At 52.6% G+C, this 14,946-nt stretch overlaps 2 protein-coding genes across 2 annotated transcripts; one reads left to right on the top strand and one right to left on the bottom strand.

Moving 5' to 3' along the window:
• Nucleotides 1-6,744: 6,744 nt before the first annotated feature.
• On the bottom strand, nucleotides 6,745-8,381 carry M406DRAFT_259929 (family 2 glycosyltransferase; the record flags this gene model as incomplete). The annotated part of the gene is made up of 4 exons (XM_040917330.1): nucleotides 6,745-6,915; nucleotides 6,985-7,279; nucleotides 7,349-8,203; nucleotides 8,284-8,381. The coding sequence occupies 4 exons, from the start codon at nucleotides 8,379-8,381 to the stop codon at nucleotides 6,745-6,747; spliced, it is 1,419 nt and encodes a 472-aa protein (XP_040775533.1).
• A 3,326-nt stretch (nucleotides 8,382-11,707) lies between these two features.
• On the top strand, nucleotides 11,708-13,362 carry M406DRAFT_330905 (uncharacterized protein; the record flags this gene model as incomplete). Its single annotated transcript, XM_040920574.1, has 6 exons — nucleotides 11,708-11,753; nucleotides 11,888-11,999; nucleotides 12,238-12,344; nucleotides 12,569-12,606; nucleotides 12,869-12,971; nucleotides 13,280-13,362. 6 exons carry the CDS (start codon nucleotides 11,708-11,710, stop codon nucleotides 13,360-13,362), a joined length of 489 nt encoding a protein of 162 aa, XP_040775534.1.
• Between the last annotated feature and the right edge of the window lie 1,584 nt (nucleotides 13,363-14,946).

Raw genomic sequence — 14,946 nt, forward strand, 5'->3', positions numbered from 1 at the left:
CTGCAGATCTTCGCGCTGGGAGGGGCCAGTTCTGCAAGACTGAATGGAGCCCGCGGGCGATCGTTGTGCACCGGATCGTGAGGTGGACCTCGCTTGCTTCCCTCACGGACAGCTTCCTGGCCAGCCTAGTACCATAGCCATAGCATAGCCAGCACGCGCCGGAAATGAACATCTCTCATCGGGACCGGGCGTGAAGATCTAAATAACCTCAGGTCCGCCAGCTACCAGATTTAATCGTCTGGGCACATGCAGAATACGAGACTGGCGTTGGAAGATCGAGCAGCCAGCAGTAGCATCAGCACCAGCACCAGCACCAACCAGCAACAAGCAGGGCGTGCTGTACTGGTGCTGCTGCTGCTGCTGCTGCTGTACATAGTCCTGGGCAGGCGGGGCAGGCTTTTTTTTTTTTTTTTTTTTTTTTTTTTGCCGGACCAGGAATTTGCATCGCAGCATCGTCGTTCATCACATCATCGCGGCTGAACAGAGTGGCCGCATGACTCGATGCTGACGGAGAGCTCGGTTGCAAGCCCCCAGGGCTACCCCAGAGCAAGCCACAGGAAGAGGTAGCATTGGGATCTCAGCAGAGTAGTCTCTTCGTCTGGGGTTCACAGGCTGACAGGGTATTCCTGGTGAGCTTGAGATCGCCGAGCACGGCGCCTATCTCTGTAGCTCGGCACGGGTTCCTCATTGTGGGGAGAGGGGGAGGGTTCTTTTGTTGGAGCTCTGGCTCGAGAGATCTGATTACCATGGTACCAACTCTAAGTCGTGATGATTTCGGAGGAGTACCATAGTAGGAACACGACAATGCCCTAGTGTTAGCTCTTTCAGGGTCCCTCGACGAAAGAGTAGGAGGAGGGGGACGGGGGCACGAGAGCAAGGCGCAAGGCTGGCCAACGGCGACCCGCTCTGTGTCGTGAGTGGTGGAACAGAGCACTGCGTGACTTTCAGTTCATGTGGCCACCCGAGACATTTGAATCCTTCCGGTTGCCCCGGTGCATGTCAGCAGCACGAGGTCAGAAATCGAAAAAAAGAGGAAGGGGAAAAAAGATGGAGATGGAGTTAGGGATGACGATAGTGTTGATGATGGTGCTGATAGTTGCTGATAGAGGAGGAGGAGGAGGAGGAGGAGGAGGATGATGCCGATGGTGAGAGGGGAACGAGACTAGCAGGGTCGACGGGTCCCTCAAATCCTTCTGCTGTCAGAGCTTAGGCGGGCGATCCTTGTGAGAGACTGAAGCAGCTGCTGGCATAGGCCAGCCACCAACGCACCTGCCAATGTACTTTGTACTATGGTACATACTTCCTGTAGTGCCTTCTTGCTTTGTACCTACCTACTATGCGTATCATAGTAGTAGTCATTGTTTTTCCTAGCACTAGTCAGAGTGTGTGCTCGCAGAGATTACGGGAAATGACGATGCCTTCTCCTCATTTGGATATGATACATAACTTTTTCCCCCCAACAAGGCAAGGTCGGCTCGGCTTGGGAGGCGCAGAATCATGCACCATTAACGGCAGCACCATCTAAATACGGCTCGAGACTGCATTCGAGTCGACGCAGGTCCATGGCAAACAGGTTAAGCGCGGGAGGGCTAATGATGCAGAGCTCACCCAGAGTGTGATCGAATGTGGGGATGGTGAGGGTCCAGAAGGGAATAGACGACGGAGTTGAGGAGTGAGGAGTGAGGAGGAGTGACGAAGAAGGGGGGAAGAAGAGGGGAAGGGGAGGAGGGTGAAGGAGACATGAGGGGGAGGGGGGTGAGCCGATCGAGTCGAGGCTAGACCTTGAAAAGTCTCGAAAATACACTCAGGGTACAAGAGTATGCTAGCTGCATACTACATGCAGAATACTATAGTACATGGTCAGTGAACTGTGGTACTATGGTAGTGGTTCGTACGGAGACATCCCGGCGGATACAACAGCACGACATCGTGGAGAAGGTGGGCTCTTCAAAAATCTGACGACCCTCCCTCGTGCGTTTGCTCCCATGGTGTTTTCCTTGCTGATCACGCCAGAACATGCACTATGAGGAGAGCGCACCGGGACTCGTTTGTTGCAGCTGAGCGAACGAGGGACGCTCTGGGAGGGGGGGGGGGCTGGCTCTTTGCCTCCTCCCCTCTTTCTGGTCTCCTTCTTTGTGGATTATTCCCGTTTCTGTTGAACCCCAAAAGAGGCCTTCGGAGAGAAATGTCCTTGCAGATCATGCTACGGCAGATCGTCCAAAGGGAAGAGAAGGGGGGAAAAGAAAGGAGGAGGGGGCGTGTGGCCTTTTTCTCTTTTCCTCAGCTCTCACTACTTAGTATGGTACTTCTTCCCCCCCCCCCCCTCCTTCAACGTTTCCCGGGAACAACGCAGTTGATCAATCAAGACCCCCCTCCCCTAACCCTTGCAAAGACCAATCTCAAGATCGACCAGATCTTGCAACGATCCCCCAGCCTCGTTTATTATCAGCTTAAGCGCGGGTTGCGACGACCTCTTTGCGGGTTCTCAATGAGGAGGGGTTTTTAGTGAAGTCGACCATGCTGGGACGAATGCGACAGGTCCAACGTCGACTAACTACTAATTGTTGTAAATTCACAAGGGAAGAACAAGACGCGATGGGCATACAGAGGAGACGAGGAAAGGTTTCATTACAGCAAGGGCGTTGTGGTGTGCGGCGAGAGATACCGAGGGGAAGGGAAAACGCGCCAAGAGAATAGGTAAGACACAGCCATAGTAGTATTGCCCCGGTATCCTGCCATCCACCCAACCCTTCCAGAACTATACAGCTTTTGGGTACCATATCATACTGCCCATACATACATTGCATAGTACACAGCAGCAGTACCATCAAGGTACTCCAGAGTACATGCCATTCTAACCCTCCTCTCTTCCCGGCTTATGTGATGGCTACTAGGTCCTCCTCCTCATCCCCCCTCCTCCTCCTTGTTTCCTCAACGAACCACCAAGAACACCGCAGGGTCCGCATTTTCTCCACACGCACAACTCTTATTTTGTGCCGTCTATGGTGACGATGACTTGATGACTAGTCCGGCCGACTGGGCGCACGACAACACCACCTTCGCAGGCCTCGTGGCAGCAAGGGGAATAGTGTGTGAGGGGGGGTTGAAAGCCCTTCCTGTCCCTATGACATGACCTGCGACACCACAACCCGCATGAAGCACACATGCTACAGAAGCTAGCACGGCTACCGGGCCTTGCATGCTTACTTACGGTACTACTTGGGTACTGCTCATGGACCTATACTGGAAAAAAAGGGGGGGGGGCACACCTCGAAGCCAAGTACGATGGCTGCTAAAAGAAATTTTCTGGTCACGCACGCTGCATATACATTGCATATGGCATCTGCACGGCAAGCTTGTCTCACCTGCATGTCGTCACAGAGTAAAAATCAACCCCTCGTTGCGGTCATCGTTGCTACGTCGACAGGGTTATTATTCGGCATAGCCTCGGAGAACGCACGAGAGAGAGAGAGAAGAAGAAGAAGAAAAAAGGGACGACGACGTGACCAAAAGAGGTTTACAAGACGTGCGCTCTTGCATGAGCATTGGTGAAGATGGATGGGTGGATGTGTGGACGCCGGGGGGGGGGGTCCCAGAGCAGGGCCCTGCGAAGTCGCAGACTTCGCCAATCTGAGCATCGGAATTATGCATCTTGGTCCCCAGACATTCCCACACACACACGCGAGACTCGACGTGCCGCAAAACCAACAACCAACACACAGAACACCCACACCAGGCAAGGCTGGGAACCGATACAGATGTAGCACTGACGAGCTGCCCAGCCGCCCGCACGCCCGCGCCCGCGTGTATGTGTGTGCCTCCGCCCCCACCATGTCTTCTGCTCTCTCCTCTCGTTTTGTGTGCCCCGTCTGAAGTTACCTGCATATACATTTACGAACACACCCTCATGTCGTGTGGTGTTTTTGTGATGACTTCTCACAGGATGCAGAAGGAAGGGAGCAAGGTGCGGGAAAACTGGTTGGGTGGGGGAGGGGTGGTTGCTCGAGCTTCTAGATCTGACGCAAGGACGGCATAGGCTACTGTGAGACTGCATCCCCGGTACAGGCCCTAGGGATAGTAAGGAAGTAACTTAATGCACAAGTCCACTTTCATATGCCAACGATCCTCCCTTAGCAACAAGGAGTGTGGAAAGGAGGGTGTCCCCTACTGCGGGGAGACGTCATACCAATGTCTTAGAATGCATCCGCCGGCCGCAGACAGCAAAGCAAAAGAAATAGAAGAGAGAATGAAAGAAGAAGAAAAAACACAACGGTCGTCCACCAACTGTGCAGCAGTGGATCTCCGCTGACATTGACGCCCACCTTTGTTTGTATGTAGGTAGCATTGCAGAATTGTTGCAGCTGTCTTTTTAGAAGGAAGGAGAAGGGGAGAGAAGAAGAAAAGAAGAAGAAAAGGGCACTGAGAAAATTTGGGACAGTCCCTTTTGTCCAATTGACACTGAGAAACCAAGAGATTGGAGAAAAAGGCGAAGAGTAAATGACATGACACGAATTGACGACACTGCGTTCTCTCCTACAGGCTCGGTCCCTGAAGGCGAGAAGGTTGCTCCCGTCAAGCGAAATGATAGATCCCTGGCTATGATAAGTCGATAGATTGCTCCAGAGAGGGGGCGAGTGAGTGCGCCCAGCCTGCCGTCGTCCCGGGTCAGATACTGAATTGGCAGAAACTATTGGATAGTAGTAATCGGGTTGGGGAGCACTGGGGAAAAGAGGAAGAAAAGTAGAGCGGCCTGGTTGGTCTAACTGGGTCTTCCGACGATCATCTCATTCCCAGCAGATAAGGCTCGGCAGCCGTGAAGGGTTCATGCGAGTCGAGAGTCAACCTCCTGCAACCCAAAACCTTGTCTTTTTTTTTCTCCCTTTTTTTTTTCTCCCTCCTTGCTAAAAGCCCAAGTCCACTTCTGACCCCCCCCCCCGGCCCAAAAAGCCACCAACCACCTACCACCTACCACACCTCACCTGCCTGAGCTGCCTGAGCTGCCGAGGGCCTGGTTCGTTCTAAAGACCACCATCTGGTGGTGTGTCGATGCAGGTTCGTGACGAACTAAATCAATTGGGTGGCTGCTCGTGGGTGGGCTGGCTTGTGATCCGAGCACCGGTCGTGAGCCAATGGAGACACACCCTCTCCAGGCCCCTGCTTTCCCCTTCCCCCCCCAAATTTCTTCTTTCTGTTTTTTTTCCCTTCTTGGTCTGACGACGATAGCACACTTTCTTGTGTGTGTACGTATGTGTGTGTGTGGGAAAGGAGAGAAGAAAGTGGAGGGAGGAGGGTGGGATTTTGGGGGAACGCCCATGGCTTGCGCGGCACACTTGGTAGGCTATCGTGCAACTCCGGCTAACCTTGAGCCTCTCATTCGTTGGAGGAAGGCTTGTAGTCAGCCCTGTGAGATGTGACACGTCTGGAACATGACCTCCATCCTAAGGTTTTGTTGACTCGCTCGGTTACCAAAAGAAAAATTAAAAGGACCAAAAAAAAAATTAATTGATTACAAGCGTGCGCGTGGGTAGTAATTAGCTAGCAGACCGCCAGATTGATACGAGGCACACACGACAAAGAACGGGATCTTTGTCTCCGCCCAGTCATCCTCAAATGCACCGAGACCTGACGAATGAAGACGCGTGGAGGGACGCCTTTATTCCGAAGACGAGAAACATATGAGGTACGCTAGAGTAGTGGCGTGGTTCTGGACCTCACGGGTTTGGTTTTTTTTTTGGTGATACATCAGGTTTGACGACAAAGGTGGTGGTAGTAGAGCGGGAGCAAGAGTGAGGGAGGATCGATTGATTGATTAGAGGGGGAAACAAAGCCTGCGCATGTAGCATTCTTTTTTTCGTCTCAGAAGTCTATCTTCTGCCAACCCAAAAGGCATGTTATGCCTATGAGGAATGCATCTCTCTATGGCCATCCAGTAGAGGAAAGGACAACGCCGTCCCAACACCCTCCTCGCTTTTCTTCCTTGGGGGAGCAGGTCCCAATAACCCAGACGGGAAAAACAAGAAAAAAATATATATATCCCCTTTCCCGAGAATTTTGTGCCTGTCCCAGGCCAGGCCCCTTGGCTTGTAATATTTTTTTGTCCGGTGTGAGAGACCTGTATGGCACGCCCAGAAAATGGTTTTTGCCGCGAGTCGATGTAGAGTCCGAAGTCCACCACATTAATAATAATAAAAATTGCCGACCGTAGAAAAGAACTTTTCGGTTGCCTTGTATGCCGCGATTCATTCTGGCCAGGACATTGGGGGAGGGGGGAAACCCTCCAGAAACAAAGTGGAGACAGTTAAGAGAGGAACAACTTCTCACAGACAAGGGCTAAGAAATCAAAGGGAAAAAGGGACAAAAGGCAGGAAGACGAGAGACGAGGGGAGAAAAAATGAAGAAAAAGAAAAGCGCTTCCGTAACAAATATCCATCAAACGCAGTTCATATGGCCTGGACAACCCAGGCATCATCGCTGGCTCTTCTTTTGGCCGGACTGTTACTCTTGGCCACAGAGTGCTGTTAAATCTCAAACCCGGACGCCGTAAACTTGCTCCCATGACCATGAATTCATTAAGTCATTCCGACCTCTCTTCTGTGGACGGGAAGTGAGAGGGTCCAGAAAGTTCGTTCGTGTTGTTCTTGTAGAGGCTGAGTTTGAAACACCGCCTATCTCTCTCTCTCTCTCTCGCTCTGTGTGTGTGTGTGTGTGTGTTTTTCTCTCATCGCTGTTTCGGATCCTGAACGCTTATAGTAAATTGGGTTTCTCGGACCCCGACGGCAGGGTCATGCGACGCTGCACGTTGTAGCGGACGAGTTCTCCTTTCTCTTTAGGGGTGCTCATGCTCATGCTTCGCTGTGGACGCTTAAGACGCGCCTTATCGTGAAGATCACCATCCGCTCGGCTGCCCCAAGAAGTCTAACAGCATTGAGCTATTAGTTTGTGGTTCTATACGCTTAGATCTTGAGGGCGAGCAGCGAGACTCACCATATTAAGCGTCAGCAGGGCCCAGAGCTTGATGAGGCCATGGAACCAGCCGAACACGATCGAGAGCGGTAGGTATGCAATGTCGCTTGGGTTGCGCCTGAAGAGACCCCAGAGCTTCACTGTTTTGGAGAATCCAAAGACGAAGATGATCTGTGCCCAGATTGCCATCGAGCGGTACGTGGGATCCCAGCTCGCTGTTGCCTTCCACAGCGCAAAAATAATAAAAGGATCCATGACAAACGCAAGTGATGTGAAGGTCGCAATATGCAGCGCATAAGTGCACCACGGCTGTTGGCTGTATTGGGGGAGAGGTATTAAATTAGCATGACTGCGGCACGTATCCAAGGTGTATATTCGAGCTTACCTCCACACGTGACGCTCGACGACAAGACTCGTGAAGTTACTCCTCCAATTGCTTCGTGCCCATCGGGAGCACTGGTAGAGGAACTTCTTGCCGTTTTCCAGGGTGGTCTCGAGCTCACACTCCCGCTCATACTGGATCCATGTCTTCCACTGGTGACTGACGAGCCACCGAGTGACAAAGTTGTCGTCGTCGGCATTGAGGATGTACTTTCGCCACCGCTCGTTCTTGAAGCCATCTAGAAACTCACCGTTGTTGAGAATCTCTGTCCTGTACGCACCCGTGCGTCCAGACATGCATGAGGTGCCGCCGTCAATGTTGTGTGTGGCAGAGATCTCAAAGTTCCGCCGCTCAATGTAGGCAGCTCCGAGCCAGTTCCAGCACCGGGTGGCAAAGGAGGCTGCCCATTCCCGGCGGACTCTCTGGCAGGTTCCCACGCCGCCCATCCTGGGGTCCTCAAAGGGAGCCAAGATCCAGGGCATCAGGGTCCTTGGCCAGGTAACATCATCATCCGCCATGATGGTGATGGCAGTGCGGACCTCTGGCAGTGCCGCGCAGACCTGGAGGCGCTTGTTGGCAATCCCCGTGAAGAGGACCCGGATTCGAGGGTAGTTGAGCGTTTGAGCCAGGTTTTGCAGGGCTTCATGCTTCTCGGCCGTCGTGACCAGAATGAGCTCGTGCGGCTCGCAGGCCAGAATGCTGTTTAGCGAATCCCGGAGTTCCTCCATCTTATCATGGATGGTAGGAATCACAACCGTCACATCTTTCGACGTGAACTTTGGCTTTTCTGGGATCGGCTTGGACCTGTAGGCCCAGTGACTAATACTATGGACGATCAACCGGACATATCGGTGTAACCTAGCCCATGGGATCAGTAAAATACATTTATAAACGATGGGCTATGGAGAGAAAGAAAGGACATGAAGAAAGAAACTCACCAGGTAATGACAAAAATGCAAGTCCAGGTAATGACCGAGTCCCAGTATGAAGAGAAGAAAATCGTAAAGGCGGCAAACAAGTCTGTGAGGGAATACATGATGTCCTCAGGCGGACCAGCTTGCACGGATGTTGCGTTCGGCATCCTGCCTCCGGATTTTATAATAAATAGTCACGTCGCGACGTGGAATGTGTGCAGTGGACCGTAAATGTGACAGGTCAAGAATCAGGGCGGATGTATGTATGGTTCAGGGGTTGTTCCAACCAGGCCTGGTCGGAGGGGCCGCGGTGATATCAACTTGCTGGTGAGCAGTTTGGGAGCATAAGACTCGTGACTTTGGGTCACGATGTCTGAGTACGCTGGAATCTGGGTCGTCTTTCCACTTTTTCGGACAGGAATTGACTTGCACGTCACGTTCTAGACTTGTTGTCACAAGCCCTAGAATCTGACACTTATGGTGTCTTTTCCCGCTCTTCCTTCTTCTTCAAGAAAGGGGTGTGGCGGAAGAGGGTGGTTGGTGGCGCCGGAGGCAACCTGAACAGCAAGCGCGCTGAGTACAAGGGAGGGTGCGGTTCCAGGAACAGATTGATAGTGTCTCCCCTAGCTCAGCAGGCAGTCACAGGTTCAACTGGATAAGTTCGAATCCGTTTTCTTCGTGGTGGTGGAAAAATGGTAGGCGTACAACGAGCGACTTGTATCGAAGGGCAGGGCATCGAGCACCAACTGGGGTTCTCTCACGGCAACTGAGGATAGTAGGATCTTTATACAATTGAGAGACAGAAAAGCAAAAAGCAAAGCCTTATAACAAATCCATTGTTCCGACCATGAGGCCCCGGGGCGACAAATATGAGAATAGAAGAAGAAGACCGATTGTGAAGAGCAAGGCGAGCTATGTGATATGGAAACGATGGGGACTAGAGACATATATAGGCAGGGTGGACGGGAGATGGACGGCCGAAGAGGCTGTCTGGGGTTATTGTGATTTGGGCGGATACTTTACAAGGAAGATGGTCTGAGTTGCTCCGGTCGTGCAGTGAGGAGAGACGCAATAACAAGGAAGTAATTGGAACAATGTGTTTACGAGGGTTGACAAGCCCACTTCTGGGGCAATGTACGCAGTACAATTTGTCGATTGCACGTTTAAACTGCAGGATAAAAAAAAAAAGGCGCGGGAATTCAAGTGGAGGGTACGAGTAGGGATTGATGGTAGGGGTATGCAGAGAGTGCTACGGTACGTACCATAGTACAGTGCTGATCTGTTAATGCATGCTGCATGGAGTTGCGACCCTACACCCATTCAGGATCTGGAGGTCCTCGTGTGGGCTTTACCAGGGGGGGGGGCAGAAGGGCTGTCACCTAGCCTCCACCGGGTCTTGGCTCAGAGGAGGAGAGAGAGAGACAAGAGGGAGAGAAAGGAGAGCTCCAGTGGAGCGCGGCCGTAGCCTCAATCCCGTTGGCTATCAATATAGTAAGAGGAGGGGGGGGGGCGTGTCTTCGGGAAAAGTAGCGGCCAGGATACGTCGAGACTGGTGATGGATCTCTGAAGAACGTGGAGACCCCGAAGAAGACCCAACAAGGATATGGTCTGCTCTCAATCGGGGGCGATGACCAGCTCCCTGGCCTGGCGCTTCCTGAATCCTTGACTACCCACCACGCCCACTTCGCTCGCTCAGCGAGATGCGGAGTCGAGGGTCCACTTGGAAAGGCCCAGACAACTGCATTCTCGGACGATGAAGAGCGACAGCACACTATGTACCATAGTAACTGATGAGTAAGAGGCTCGTGATCGTTGGGATTGTTCCGCTACCCTGTGCTGGGCTGACTGTCGGCTCCTCTGCGCAAAATAGGGAGGCAGATCTCATAAACCCGGGACGGGTGGTAAGACTGTATTGAAGAGGTAACTCAGGTGTTGGTACACATTGAACCTGGCGAGGTAAAGTCGGGCCAATGACCTGGGGGCCGAGTACAGCAAGAGGATGAACGGCCTTTGGTACAATGATGTTGGGGCCCGGCGTGTTGCAACATGTCGTGATGAATCTGAAGTCGACCTCTGTAGCAGAAACCCACCTTCTCGACTTAGTCAAGCTCGATCACGGAAGAATGTACATGTTAATAGTACGCAATACCCAGCCGGCGGTAGTGTCGAAACTGGCTAATCAAAACAGCAAGGCATGGAAGAATGCGGCATCACGAGAGATGACTAGTGGCATGCGCGAAACAGGACGTACAAAAAGACCCTTCGAGGGAAAAAGCATCAAGAAAAGAAGGAAAGAAAAATGCAGACCGTGGGATGGGCTCGTTCCCGCTTAAATGATGTCAGGGTTTATTGTAGCCTCGCATCTGCATGGTTCACAAAAGATATGTGACCCACGCAACATGCCGCAGTCGGGGGCAATCGGAGGGAAGAGGAACCGCGTCTTTCAAAACTGTAGTGAGCAACACTGTAGGGTACCAACCATGTCGTGTGCATTGACAAGAAGGTTGCGAGAGTCTCTCGGCGGCGTGGGGTCAACGGTTGTATCCAACTTTTGCCCGAGAATAGCAGGCCTGCCCCTCGGGAAGCACCTGGTCCCAGCTCCTGATCCCGATTAGAGATCGACGAGACTGGGGAGGTACTCGAGAGGTACATCGTTGCCGCCGTACGTGCCTGGGTCCGGACCGTTGTCCTCATGAGTGGTATTGTAAGCGTCAGCACCCACTCGGTCTGCTGCTTTGGAAAATACGTAGTTCAATACTCCGAGGACCCCAGGCGAATACTAGTCCTGACGGCAGCTCCTCATGAAAGACGCTCGCCGTCGTTTGCAGATCAGTCGCGCAGGCAGGTATTGCAACGCAACAAGAAGAATTCGAGTGCGCGGCCTGGCCAAGTCTTTGCTATGCGAATGCGATTGTTGTAAACGACACTGGTCATCGCATGCCGGTCACCACAGCTTGCTTCACTTTGGTCGTCAAGGTGGGGGGGGGGGGAGCGGGCAAGGAATTGAGGCGCCCTTCTTGAGCATGACGGGACGTCCTGATTCGTCGTCGAGGCGAGAGCATCGCTGGCCGAGGGAAGGAGACCTGCCGAAATCCGCAGGCCACAACAAAGTGTAGTCTGATGAGGCTCCTAAATCAAGATGCTGAGCAGCGCACAGACATGAGCGCCTAGATGAGGAAGCATGACGTGCAGCGACTGCACAGGCGATATCGATTGGTATCAGCCGCAAGCAGGGAAAATGTCAACGATGCTTAAAAACAAACGAACACCCAAGCTGTGTTGCTCTCAGCTATCACCTGTTTCTTCAATAAGTCTGTGCGGGCGTCGCGCTTCCTGCCTGCTGCATGTCTATTCTGAAATGAATCCATCGTGCGTAAGCCCAGCCCCGCCCATCTGGACGCTGCCCATGCCAGGGCTGGTCTGAGAGACCTCCCTGACCCATGGGAAGATGGCTGCCTTGGCTGTTGTTTTGCTCTTCTGTTCCTTGATAGCTCGTAGGTCCGTCGACGATAGCGCGTGGTCGGTCTATCTTGGTCGGGTGGTTCGTCCTGCTCGCCAATGCTAAACGACAGATGGATTCATCAGCAGATGTGCAGTCCGTCCAGCTAGTTAGAAGCTCGAAATGCAGCTGTACCGATTCGGAAACTGGGAGAATCAGCTTCTCCAGGGACCATCCTTACGGACGAAGCGACTTTTGCTGCGGCGGGAAACCCCATGGCGTTCTTGTATAATTTCTCACTGTAAGTCGTACTGTACAGGCGTAACCAGCCACAAGGGAGCCGTGGTAGTGTAATGTCTTGACTCGGCAATGCGTCGATGTGCTCATTGATGATCTCTGTGGCTACTCGAGCGCGCCCTTTCACCAGCAGATCGTGCGGTCCAAAACAAGAAATATGATCATGAGAATTTTTGGTTGGTGGCAGAAGAGATGTAGTCGAGAATTTAAGCGCATGTCAACTCTGTCGGGTGGGAAGAAAGAGCACAGAACACAACCTTGGAAGTCCAGACCGATTTTAAGCTCTGTGCTGCCTACGCTGCGCCTGCCTTGAACACTGAGGGGGTCCCGCAGCTGAAGAAGCTGCGCGGTACGTATTCTTCCGCAGTACCTTCCTTGGGTACCGCAGTACTTGCTACTACTATTATTATTATTCCTACTACTACTACCTATGTGCTAATTACTGTGTTCTTCGGCAGGCATTCGTCTACTATCTCAGCCTTCCTCGCTTTTTCCATCACCGCCCCCCCCCCTTCCCTCCTCAGAACTTTGCTATGTAGTACTATGTACATGATACCCTGACTTGCAATACAGACAACGACTCGTATCCCAAGAATATCTCGCCACATAACGTAGGTATATCATGACCGTCGAATAGAAAATGGGAGGCGAACGAGGAACCTGGTCACCTTGAGTCGCGAGGGTTTCAGGTATTGAGATGCTCGCCATCGAGGACGACGAGTCGAGTCATCAAAGAAGGTGTATGGCCTATGCCTCGCTCACTTCATTACTCGAAGCGAGTCACGCGCCTGACTATATAGCTTAGTATAGTTCGTGGTTTAGGGCCCAAGGTTCCATCCTTGGACTCTCTTATATGTACCTACTAGTAGGTAGCTTAGCACAGACCTCGACCAGTCATGGTTGGAAACCTCGATGGTCCCTACAGAAGGTGTCAGTCCGTCCCAAAAACAGCTCCGATCAGTTGCGTATTACATCAGTCAGTTCGTTTGTCAGACATGCGTCGCCATGAATCTCCAAGATTGAACTTTGTCAAGGTCTTTATGTTCAAGACCGCGAGCCAGCTTGACAACCCCCACCTTGAAAAGGGGGGGGGGGCAAGATTGACTGATTGCTACCTCCTGTGGACTTTCTCTGTTGGCGGACCGGGAGATGCCGTCATCCTAGTCGGGATCTGATCTTAGTCGACTGGGGACGGTCCAGGGTCCTCAAGGCCTGTGCATACCCCGTCGTCACGATCGACACTTTTCGAGGTGAAATTGCTTTTTCTTCTAATCCCACTTGCAGGTGTCAACGGCAGGATGCAGAAACACAGCCGCGGCAACGACATCACAAACGCCGTGGGGTCGACAAGAGTGCATTTCCGATGAGACTAATGCGGGGTAGTCATCACTGCGAAGCGCGTCAGATCACGGGCGGCAGAACAAGCGCGCCTGCTCCTGGATACTATGTTCAGTACCTGGCTTTGAGATCCTGCTGCTCAACAACATACCTTTCGACCGAGCACCTTGCCATCTGGCCTTCCTCCCCATCCTCATCAATCATCGATGTCTGTTTGGGCGATGCGACCCCAGTCGTCGGTCGCAGTTGTTGATCCCCACCATGCATGCATGCATGAGAAAAATTTGACCCCCCCCCCCCCCCAAGAGGGACTGTAAGTGCTGCACATGTACCAAAGTATCTCTTCCGAACAGTTCATAAGCGACGTTCAAAAGACACTGTGTTACAACGTTTTTGGAACAGGTACGGATCATACGGACAATTAGATGGTTGGGGATGATAAAGCAGCTTGTTTCGCGGTTCCGTTGCTTTTATCACCTCAAGCGTGGACGACGTGTCTCGTCTCTATGGAGCGCCGTGGTCGACGTGGAGCACAAGCTGCCCATGGCAAGTCGCAACAGAAAGTTCTTCCTGCCCCCCTCCCACACCCCCCTTCTCCCTTCGACAGCATATGCACTGTCAAGCTGTGGTGGAACATAAAGCCTGGGGAGGGCACATCGTCGAGCGGGAGTAAGGAACGGGGAGCAAGGGAGATGCATATCCGGCCCTCCACCATTTCAACGAACCAGAATCCACACATGGAGATCCTCCGGAGCCTGCAGAAATGGTGCAGCTTAATTTCTCTCGGACCGCGACGACCTTCCCAAATTTATCAACCGAACGGCTTTCGCGCACGCCTTCCAGCCTTCTCCAACATGATGACCTGCTCCCTCCATTCGAGCGCATGTTATACGAGTGGTGCAATCATCCATCCTCCTCCCCCCCTGATGCAAGCCCACAGGTCGCGTCGTTTGTGTATCGAGTGGCATCGGCCCATCCTGTCCTTGATTACCATGGCTAAGGCTTCTCTAAGTCGAAGCCCGAAGCTTTTCGCGATGACATATACACATGCAGGTCCCCAAATCCTTCTCAGAACCTTACTAGGGGCTGCGCATTACAACATACGGTTCAAAATCCTACTATGGGTCGCTTAGCCGGTGACAGGAGCTGATCAGCCACTCACCCATGTATAGAGGACAATGGTACGGAGTAACGGGGAGGGGTCCTCACGATTTAACATTCGGCTGCCGAGCGACACGTCTTCGAAAAGCACGTATTGTGCCCTTCGAATCCCTCGCTTGTATGTCCACCCAAAGTCAGGAGCATGGGCTCCTGGATGGCCTCCAGGGAGGGTGGGATGGACCGGACGACCTTGCCGGCTGCAGCTGCAGCCCTCAAACTGCATTGTTGTATACTTCAGGCTACCTCACCCCGGTTCAGGGCATCCGGCCGTAGGATCCGGCCTCCTGGGCCGATGGTACATGCGGGCTCGGGCCTCACCAGTGCGAGTACCTTGCCCCTCGCATCCCAACACGAAACTGGAGGTTCTTGGGGGAAAAAACGTCTTTGGCGCTTGGATGTGATATGTGACACTGTCACCAATTTCACATCCTGGGCTCTATACGTGGCAGGTG

This window comes from Cryphonectria parasitica (assembly GCF_011745365.1).
Source record: "Cryphonectria parasitica EP155 unplaced genomic scaffold M406scaffold_5, whole genome shotgun sequence".
Taxonomy (NCBI): domain Eukaryota; kingdom Fungi; phylum Ascomycota; class Sordariomycetes; order Diaporthales; family Cryphonectriaceae; genus Cryphonectria; species Cryphonectria parasitica.